Source organism: Citrus clementina, unplaced genomic scaffold (assembly GCF_000493195.1).
Source record: "Citrus clementina cultivar Clemenules unplaced genomic scaffold, Citrus_clementina_v1.0 scaffold_2, whole genome shotgun sequence".
NCBI lineage: Eukaryota > Viridiplantae > Streptophyta > Magnoliopsida > Sapindales > Rutaceae > Citrus > Citrus x clementina.
In genome coordinates this window covers 14,453,006-14,464,718 of record NW_006262688.1, presented here as the reverse complement: position 1 = coordinate 14,464,718, position 11,713 = coordinate 14,453,006, and the positions used below count along the sequence as shown (strand labels likewise).

Genomic DNA, 11,713 nt, shown 5'->3' with positions numbered 1-11,713 from the left:
ATGAGAATGCCACGAACAAAAAAAAAATTGTTTTTATGTATTGAAAGTTATATATATTTTTTTAATTTTTGTAATATTGTTACTTTAACAAAGTAACGATGTGTTGCTTTCTCTAATTTGACCAAATATAGAACTGTGTTAACTAATGTAAAATAATTCCTTATAACGTGGTATACCAAAACACGTCCTTAGTTGATAGTTACCTTTCAAGAATATCATAAGAAGTAGATGAATGGCTGAGATTATTTTTTCCTATGTGATTTTATCAAAGAAAGAAAAAAAATCTTCATTCATTAGGGAAAAAAAGTGACGTCATAAGTAAATGAACAGGTATATGCACCCTGCTTGTATAAATAAGTACCAGTACTTATTTCTCCTCGATACGATCTATTGAATAATAACTGATCAAGGAAAGCAATTGGGTCATCAGAAGCAATTTGTTCTGAGTTGCCAGATGAATTCTAAAGCTTGTAATGTGATACCACCAAGGCAATCTGCCAATTATAAGCCAAACATTTGGAAATATGATTTCATTCAATCCCTTCACAGCAAATATAAGGTACAATTAATTTATACCCAGTGGTTGATTGTTTTAAATTTATTAGTTCTGTTAAACTTTTGGTTGGTGTTTTGATGATTATCAGGAAGAAGGATGTAGAAGCCGAGCCGAGAAGCTAACGAACGATGTGAAGCAAATGTTTCTTGAAGCAGCTGACCTTTTAGCCAAGCTGGAGCTCATTGATAGAATCTGTAAACTAGGCCTGTCCTATCTCTTCGAGGAACAAATTCGGGAAATTTTAGTCGACACAGTTGCATTTTTAAAAAATGACACTGGTTGTTTAGAAGTAAAGGATCTTTATGCTACTGCATTATGCTTTAAGCTCCTCAGGCAGCATGGCTATGAAATCTCACAAGGTATATAATATACATCAAACTTAATTTCATATCGCTGTCAGCTATGAAATCTCACAAGGTATATAATATAATTGCTGTCAAATACTAAATACTTAAATGCCTAATGTGCATGCGCATATTAATTATTTAGATATGTTTATCGACTTCATGGATGAAACGGGTACAACATTCTCAACTAGCAAGTGTACGGATATCAAAGGACTGATTGAACTTTTTGAAGCCTCACATCTAGCTTTAGAAGGTGAAAGCATATTGGATGAGGCCAAGGTTTTCTCCGGAGGAACTCTAAAGGGTATCTATTCTTCTTTGAATACTGACCTTGCACAAACAGTGGCCAGAGTTTTGGAACTTCCATCGCATTGGAGAGTGCCGTGGTATGAAGTCAGATGGCAGATAAACTCATATGAAAAAGAGAAACACATGAACACAATTTTGCTTGAATTAGCAAAACTTAACTTCAATATTGTTCAAGCCACACTCCAAAATGATCTAAGGGAGCTTTCCAGGTAATAACAATGACAAAACGATTTTATTTTAATTTGTAGAAATTAGTAATATTTAAATATGGTCCCTAGCTACAACTTTGAAAAGAAAAATTGTGGCAAAGAAATTGAAGCAACATTTTGTTCTTTTGTGAAAACAGGTGGTGGAAGAATCTGGGTTTGATTGAGAATTTAAACTTCTCTCGAGATCGACTGGTAGAATGTTTCTTGTGTGCAGTGGGGCTAGTTTATGAGCCCAACTGCAGCTGCTTTAGAAAATGGTTGACTAAGGTCATTATATTCATATTAGTCATCGATGATATCTATGATATTTATGGTTCGTTGGAGGAACTAGAACACTTCACCAGTGCTGTTGAAAGGTTAGTTTTGACATACGTATCATCATCACCAAAAAAGAAAGAAAAAACGACAAATGTTAATATCAATCAATTGCTATTGGCCCATTTGGTATTCTTGTGGTAGCTATGCCGTAAAACCTAGATAGTTTCTAAGTCTAGCAGTTACGAATTCTATTCTACAATAGTTGTGGTTATGCTTAATCACCTCAAAACCAATAAATCCTATAAAATATCTCAAGCGCACTACGTCAAAATATAGGTCTGACATAAATATTTCTTAAATTCAGGTGGGATTTCAAGGAAATTCAACGTTTGCCTGAGTGTATGAAGCTTTGTTTCAAAGCACTCTACGACACTACTAATGAAATGGCTTATGAAATTGGGAGGAGAAATACTTGGAAACAAGTCTTACCTCATCTAAAAAAAGAGGTATCAATGTGTTTGACGTTAATAATGATTAGTTTGAGGCTTAGAGCTATTAACTAATTAAAAAGAATAAGCTTTTTTTTTTGGTTTATTAAAGTGGTCAGATTTCTGTAAATCATTACTTGTGGAAGCAAAATGGCAGAAAAGGGGACACACCCCTTGCTTACAGGAGTACTTAAGTAATGCATGGATTTCATCATCCGGCACCGTGCTTTCTGTCTATTCATTTTTTGGCATAATGAAAGAAGCGACCGAAGAGACTGCAGGTTTTCTTAAGCTAAATCAAGATCTTGTGTATAATTCATCTCTGATCATTCGACTGTGCAATGATCTAGGCACTTCATCGGTAAATTTTCAGTCACGAATTCCTAAAATTTGACAGATGACTTGATTTCAATTTTCAAGTTTGTTATTATTAGTATTATTTTTTTTCTTATCAGTAAATTAAATTGTAATAACAGGCGGAGCTAGAGAGAGGGGACGTGGCTTCATCAATCCTGTGTTGTATGACGGAAATGAATATTTCGGAGGAGATAGCTCGAAATTATATTAAAGGCATGATAAGTAAAACATGGACAAAGATAAATGGACAATGCTTCACACAATCACCCTTGTTGCAGTTATTTATCCATATCACTACAAATTTTGCACGTGTGGTGCACAGTCTTTACCAATATGGAGATGGATTTGGAGTTCAGGACAGAGATACTAAGAAGCAGATCCTGTCTTTGCTGATTGAACCTATGCCACCGTCACCTTTTAGTTGAAGTTTCATATTTCCTCAGAACATAATAATGTGAATCATCCTCCGATGATCCCTTCAATAATATTAAGTACTCTCTTGAAAATAAAAAGATATTGTCTCTTCGCTCGCTATGTATACAAATTAAATGTGGCATCACCATTTCTCATCTTTCTATATTCTCTATTATCTAATAAATAGAGAAATTTTCTTTTAAATTTGGCTTTTCATCTTCTCATAATTAATTTGATTGTTATTACACAATAACAATTATGTAAAGATTTTAATGAAGCATATTCTTTGTAATGAACATCTAAGGAGGAGTATTATGAATTTATTAAAATAAATATAGATGTTCATAACATATATATCTTAGTCTCCCCACTATCTCCCATTACTTAGTCTCCCCACTATCTCCCATTAGCAACCTTTAGCTTTCCTATAACTTCCACTATCTCACAAGAAATTATGATCCATAATTTTTCATTAATTTCATGGAATGATTATGTAACTATAAAAGGAGAGCTCATCTTTTGTTTTGTACACACACAATTGGAATGAATAAAATCACTATATAATATATTCTCTCATTTTATTCTTTATCTTGCGTTGCTTCTTTATTTGTATTGCTGGCTAATAGTTTTTTTTTTATAAGGCTGTCTCATCTTTAAAAAAAATCAATTCATTTTTTTTTTCAGTTCCATCACGTGTTAAGGAAGATAAAATAATAATACTAATTCTTTTTTTCAAGTCGCGCTGAGCGGGGTTCTATTTTCTAGTATATATTAAAGTTGGAACTGGAGGAAGGGATGTGCCTCCCCATTTCTCATCTTTCTATATTCTCTATTATCTAATAAATAGAGAAATTTTCTTTTAAATTTGGCTTTTCATCTTCTCATAATTAATTTGATTGTTATTACACAATAACAATTATGTAAAGATTTTTAATGAAGCATATTCTTTGGTAATGAACATTCTAAGGAGGAGTATTATGGAATTTATTAAAATAAATATAGATGTTCATAACATATATATCTTAGTCTCCCCACTATCTCCCATTACTTAGTCTCCCCACTATCTCCCATTAGCAACCTTTAGCTTCCCTATAACTCCCACTATCTCACAAGGAATTATGATCCATAATTTTTTATTAATTTCATGGAGTGATTATGTAACTATAAAAGAAGAGCTTATCTTTTTCTTCTATCAACACACATTTGGAATGAATAAAATCACTCTATAATATATTCTCTCATTTTATTCTTTATCTTATGTTACTTCTTTATTTGTATTGCTGGCTAATGGCTTTTTTTTGTTTTTTATAAGGCTGCCTCATTTTAAAAAAAATCAATTCATATTTTTTATCAGTTTCATCAAGTATAAAGTAAAAAAAAGAGAATAATACTAAATTCTTTTTTCAAAGCCGCGTGAAATATGGTTTTATTTTCTAGTATATATATAAAGCTAAGACTTGGGAAGGTAATGTGGCATCACCATTTCTCATCTTTGTATATTCTCTATTATCTAATAAATAGAGAAATTTTCTTTTAGATTTGGCTTGTCATCTTCTCGTAATTAAGTTGATTATTATTACACAATAACAATTATGTAAATATTTTAATGAGGCATATTCTTTGTAATGAACATTCAAGGGGGAGTGTTATGAATTTATTAAAATAAATGTAGATGTTCATAACATATATCTCTTAGTCTCCCCACTATCTCTTATTAGCAACATTTAGCTTTCTTATAACTCCCACTATCTCACAAGGAATTATGATCCATAATTTTTCATTAATTTCATGGAGTGATTGTGTAACTATAAAAGGAGAACTCATCTTTTTGTTTTGTACACACACAATTGGAATGAATAAAATCACTCTATAATATATTCTCTGATTTTATTCTTTATCTTGCGTTGCTTTTTTATTTGTATTGCTGGCTAATAGTTTTTTTTTAATTTTTTATAAGGCTACCTCATCTTAAAAAGAAATCAATTCATATTTTTTATCAGTTTCATCAAGTGTAGAGTAAGAAAAAATGATAATACAAAATTCTTTGTTTCAAAGCCGCGTGAAGCGCGGTTCTATTTTCTAGTACATTTATGAGGCTTGAGACTTGAGGAGGTGATGTGGCATCACCATTTCGCGTCTTTGTATATTCTCTATTATCTAATAAATAGAGATTTTTTTTTTAGATTTGACTTGTCATCTTCTCATAATTAATTTGATTGTATTTAGCTTATTTAATATATAGTAACTTTATTAATATATATCATTCCTCATCTTTTTATATTTTCTATTATCTAAAATATTGGTGGATATTCTTTGTATTTTTTTTTCTCTTTCTATTTAAATTCAACAATATGTAACCTATATATATACCTATCTATATATATATATATATATATAAAGTTGGGACTTGAGAGGGTGATGTGGCATCACCATTTCTCATCTTTTTATATATTCTATTATCTAATAAATAGAGAAATTTTCTTTTAGATTTGGCTTTTCATCTTCTCATAATTAATTTGATTGTTATTACACAATAACAATTATGTAAAGATTTTAATGAGGTATATTCTTTGTAATAAACATCCAAGGGGGAGTGTTATGAATTTATTAAAATAAATGTAGATGTTCATAACATATATCTCTTAGTCTCCCCACTATCTCCCATTAGCAACTTTTAGCTTCCTTATAACTCCTACTATCTCACAAGGAATTATGATCCATAATTTTTCATTAATTTCATGGAGCGATTATATAACTATAAAAAGAGAGCTCATCTTTTTGTTTTGTACACACACAATTGGAATGAATAAAATCAGTCTATAATATATTCTCTCATTTCATGCTTTATCTTGCGTTGCTTCTTTATTTGTATTGCTGACTAATAGCTTTTTTTGTTTTTTATAAGGCTGCCTCATCTTTAAAAAAAATCAATTCATATTTTTTATCAGTTTCATCAAGTGTAAATTAAGAAAAAAGGATAATACTAAATTTTTTTTTCAAAGCCGCGTGAAGCGCGGTTCTATTTTCAAATATATATATAAAGCTGAGACTTAAGGAGGTGATGTGGCATCACCATTTCTCATCTTTGTATATTCTCTATTATCTAATAAATAGAGAAATTTTCTTTTAAATTTAGTTTTTCATCTTCTCATAATTAATTTGATTGTTATTACACAATAACAATTATGTAAAGATTTTAATGAGGCATATTCTTTGTAATGAACATCCAAGGGGGAATGTTATGAATTTATTAAAATAAATGTAGATGTTCATAACATATATCTCTTAGTCTCCTCACTATCTCCCATTAGCAACTTTTAGCTTCCTTATAACTCCTACTATCTCACAAGGAATTATGATCCATAATTTTTCATTAATTTCATGGAGTGATTATATAACTATAAAAAGAGAGCTCATCTTTTTATTTTGTACACACACAATTGGAATGAATAAAATCACTCTATAATATATTCTCTCATTTTATTCTTTATCTTGCGTTGTTTCTTTATTTGTATTGCTAGCTAATGGCTTTTTTTGTTTTTTATAAGGCTGCCTCATCTTAAAAAAAAAATCAATTCATACTTTTTATCAGTTTCATCAAGTATAAAGTAAGAAAAAAAGATAATACTAAATTCTTTTTTCAAAGCCGCGTGAAGCGCGGTTCTATTTTCTAGTATATATATAAAGCTGAAACTTGAGGGTATGATGTGGCATCACTATTTTTCATCTTTGTATATTCTATATTATTTAATAAATAGAGAAATTTTCTTTTAGATTTGGCTTTTCATCTTCTCATAATTAAGTTGATTATTATTACACAATAACAATTATGTAAAGATTTTAATGAGGCATATTCTTTGTAATGAACATGCAAGGGGGAGTGTTATGAATTTATTAAAATAAATGTAGATTTTCATAATATATATCTCTTAGTCTCCCCACTATCTCTCATTAACAACCTTTAGCTTCCTTATAACTCCCACTATCTCACAAGGAATTATGATCCACAATTTTTTCATTAATTTCATGGAGTGATTATGTAACTATAAAAGGAGAACTCATCTTTTTATTTTGTACACACACAATTAGAATGAATAAAATCACTCTATAATATATTCTCTCATTTCATACTTAATTTGCGTTACTTCTTTATTTGTATTGCTAGCTAATAGCTTTTTTATTTTTTATAAGGCTGCCTCATCTTAAAAAAAAATCAATTTATATTTTTTATCAGTTTCATCAAGTATAAAGTAAGAAAAAATGATAATACTAAATTCTTTTTTTAAAGCCGCGTGAAGCGCGGTTCTATTTTCTCGTATATATATAAAGCTGAGACTTGAGGGGGTGATGTGGCTTCACTATTTTTCATCTTTGTATATTCTCTATTATTTAATAAATAGAGAAATTTTCTTTTAGATTTGGCTTTTCATCTTCTCATAATTAAGTTGATTGTTATTACACAATAACAATTATGTAAAGATTTTAATGAGACATATTCTTTGTAATGAACATTCAAGGGGGAGTGTTATGAATTTATTAAAATAAATGTAGATGTTCATAACATATATCTCTTAGTCTCCCCACTATCTCTTATTAGCAACATTTAGCTTTCTTATAACTCCCACTATCTCACAAGGAATTATGATCCATAATTTTTCATTAATTTCATGGAGTGATTGTGTAACTATAAAAGGAGAACTCATCTTTTTGTTTTGTACACACACAATTGGAATGAATAAAATCACTCTATAATATATTCTCTTATTTCATACTTTATCTTGCGTTGTTTCTTTATTTGTATTGCTGGCTAATAGCTTTTTTTATTTTTTATAAGGCTACCTCATCTTAAAAAAAAAATCAATTTATATTTTTTATCAGTTTCATCAAGTATAAAGTAAGAAAAAATGATAATACTAAATTTTTTTTTCAAAGCCGAGTGAAGTGCGGTTCTATTTTCTAGTTTATTAATAAAAAAAGAGTTATATGTCTTTTTCAAAATGTTAAGGAATTTTTTATCATTTTTTCTAAACGTTAGGGGACTTACTATTCTTTTCCCTTATTAAATTAAAGGGACTTACTATTCTTTTCCCTTATTAAATTAAAAATAAGTAGTTAATAGAAGCCACATCCGACTATCGTCAAGCCACTGTTAAAACTTTAAATTCCAAAACTTTGCTAGTGATTCACAGTGAATAGAATTTATATTGCCGATAACATGTATACTATCGAGTTGCTTCAAGGATGTGTACTCTAATGGTGTGTGTGTGTGTATGTATATATATTAAAAAAAAAAATACATCAATAGATGCTGGAGCCTGGAGTCTAATTGTTGGCAACGGTTCATGGTGGTCGGCAGTGGCCACCGATGAGTAATTTTATTTTTATTTAAAAGTAAAATAATAATTTTAATAAAAAAATATATAAAACTTTAAAATATTAATAGTTATAAAAAATTAATTTTTATGTAAGTATTAATATAAAATATTATTATAATTAATACAATGCATACTACACCAATTATAATAATACATTATGACTTAATGTAACGTAATAACGTGTAATAACAATGCATCGTAATTCTAATACAATTAAACAATACATTCTAATATAATAGTTGATAATTCAAGATATTAAGTTGGGGGAGTCTAAGAAAGTCTGACCTTATCTTAATTTTTTTATATGACAGTGCTATTATGGAACTGTTCTACTGTAAAACACTAATGATTACCGTAGTAAGTATAAATTTATTATTTATTTTTATAATTATACAATTATCTTCAGCACTTCTGACTTCACCATTGAGTAATTCCTAATTTTTTTTTAAATTCTGATAGCCATGCATAAATTAATAATAATTAATAAATGAAGAGTGCATCACGTTAACGTCACTTGACTGCAACTACCACCAACTACTTACAAGGATTTAATCGGTCAGAGATTTTAATATAGCAAGAGAAACAATCTTTTAGGAGACATGAAAGTCATCACCAATGACGTGGCCTTTGTCCAGGACTCTCTGTTCAGTTGGATGCAGGACTACGGAAATCACATGGTCTTTACCAATCCAGTCCGTAGGCTATCTCAAAAGTAAGGATGACAAAAATCTCCACGGAAACGGATATTCTCGGGGATTTTTTTCATTGGTGATGAAAGTCATCACCAATGACGTGGCCTTTGTCCGGGACTCTCTGTTCAGTTGGATGCAAGACTACGGAAATCACATGGTCTTCACCAATCCAGTCCGTAGGCTATCTCAAAAGTAGGGATGGCAAAAATCCCTACGGGGACGGGTATTTTCAGAGATTTTTTTCATTCGGAGAGGGTATATGGATAATTTCATACCCAATTTTTTATTCGGGGAGGGGACGAGAAAATTTTTTTACCCAATTTCTTATTCGGGGAGGGGACGGGGATGAGATGGAATCCCCATCCCCTACCCATTTCCCCATTTTAATTTTTAATTTTTTAAAATCACTAATAAATAAATAATAAAATTTAAATTATAAAATTATAAATATTGGTAAAAATAAAAAATATCAAAATATTTGCATTATTAAACTTTTAGGCCTAATTAACTAATTAAAGTCCTAAATTTTTATTTAGGACATTAAAAAGACCAAGTAGATTCTATTAGCCAAATATTTTTTTTAATTTTAATATTCTTTAAATATTTTAAACTTAAATCTATTTTTTATTTATTTTTAGATGTTATAATTGCCCACAGTGAATCACAATTTTAATATCTAATCTAATCTAATCTAATATTTACTTTTAATTTGCTCTGATTTAACTATTGTGCTGTAAAGGGAATAGTCCACATTTATAAAGTGCCTATGCCACCATTGAAAAAGTTAATTTTGAATCTAAATTCGATTTTATTTGTAACAATTTTGTATTAAACTATTAATTTGTTCATAATAGTTTGTAAAAGAAGTTTGTATTCCTTGCATGTTGCGTTACTTACTAATTTATAATTTAATGTATGTGACTTTTGTAATATATATTAATGTAAGATATATTTCGAACTTTACTTTTATTTGAATTTTTTATTTTAATATGATTAACTCAAAATTGAAATAAAATATATTAGTTATTCAGGGATCGGGGACCTTCAGGGATCCCCTGTTATTATTCGGGGAGAGAATGAAAATTCTCTCAAGTAATTCTGACGAGGACGGAGAGAGGATGAGGACATACGCAAAATATCGGGAATGAATATGAGGAAATCGATCCCCTTCCCTCCCTTTCCCATTGCCATCCCTACTCAAAAGTGATTTGATCATCGTCAAGGAAAATGCTTTTCGATGAAATACTTTGGTGGTCCTTTAAGCACTCGAGCATTTTCAGCCTTGTTGGGGCTAGTGGGCCAGTGACCTACATAACATAAATGGGGAAGACATGTACTTACTTTATAAATTATCAAACAATTGGGGACTCTCGTGTTATTATCCGATTAGAAAATGGGGCATCTTTTTTATTTTTATTCCAAAATTTGGCAGTCTAATACAACATTGACCACTGGCATTATTATATATATATATATATTTTGGACCCGTACTACCTCCAAAATAAGCATAAAGTCTAATGACAAAGACGAAGAAGAATTACCTCTTTATTTGCTTGATAAACAATGAATTAAAATTGAATTTAACGACATTATCGATTACACTATTATTATTTTGTTCATATTTTGATACAAAATTTCACCTATCAATCTCATGCAATCTAATAATAAAGATTTAAGATCAAAATAGAATTTAATGATGCCATTTTACTTACCATTGGATTGTCATGTGATCAACGACTAAAAGTTTGTATCAAAATTTTAAATATATTAACCTAGTTTAAAATAGTCCTCATTTATTTTTATATTTCTCAAAACTTATAAAAAATGATTTTAAAATTCACTAAAATAATAAATTTGAAGGTTCACTTTAAGTTAATGAATTTAATATGAGTACAATTTAATTTTATAAATGTAATGAATTTTAATTAGAAATTTAACATTATGTATCTTTAATTTTTTAAGCAATATATTGGTAACCCAACTTCTACCTACGTGAAATATAAATGAGAAATTATCTTTACACCACCTCTCTTTTATCACATGTATGTTTAAGTACACAAAATGTTGATATGTTTTTTGCGCCACATTTGTTCTAAACTCATATCAATCAACCACTTTTATACTAATAAAATTTGAATCCGTTAAATAATTTAAATCAAATAACTATTTTACCCCTAAATGAATTAAAAGACTATTTTTTCGTATAAAATTTTGAGAAATAAAAAAAATTATAATTACAAGAATACCCCTAAATTTAATAAGACAAATAAATCTCAAAATTCAAGATGTTAATTTTGTAATTATAAATTTTCAATGATTATTTTTATTTTTATTTTTTGTAGTTATTATTTTTTTGGAGAGTGCACATGCTGATCTTTGCTTAAGCAAAACTTAGTTAGAGCCTCGAAGAGAAGCAAAGAGTTTATAAATGCAAATTAAATTAACATTCAAAGCTTTCTTTCAATTTTGAAAAAAATTATAGTTACAATAATTTTCATTTAAAAATTATAACTACAAAAATTAACATCTTGGATTTTAAATTTTATTTGTCTTATTAAATTTAAGGGTATTCTTGTAATTATATATTTTTTAATTTTTTTTAAATTTTGTAGGATGAAATAATTTTTAATTCATTTAGGGGCAAGATAGTTATTTTATTTAAATTACTCAACATATTCTATCTTTGTTTTATCAAAATGGTGCTCTTC

At 29.0% G+C, this 11,713-nt stretch overlaps 1 protein-coding gene across 1 annotated transcript; it reads left to right on the top strand.

The window, feature by feature from the left end:
• The first annotated feature begins 327 nt into the window (after positions 1–327).
• On the top strand, positions 328–3,028 carry LOC18053589 (alpha-farnesene synthase). The gene is made up of 7 exons (XM_006447101.2): positions 328–559; positions 645–915; positions 1,046–1,421; positions 1,559–1,777; positions 2,044–2,185; positions 2,280–2,528; positions 2,644–3,028. Exons 1-7 carry the CDS (start codon positions 455–457, stop codon positions 2,947–2,949), a joined length of 1,668 nt encoding a protein of 555 aa, XP_006447164.1. The 5' UTR covers positions 328–454; the 3' UTR covers positions 2,950–3,028.
• The last annotated feature ends 8,685 nt before the right edge of the window (positions 3,029–11,713 follow it).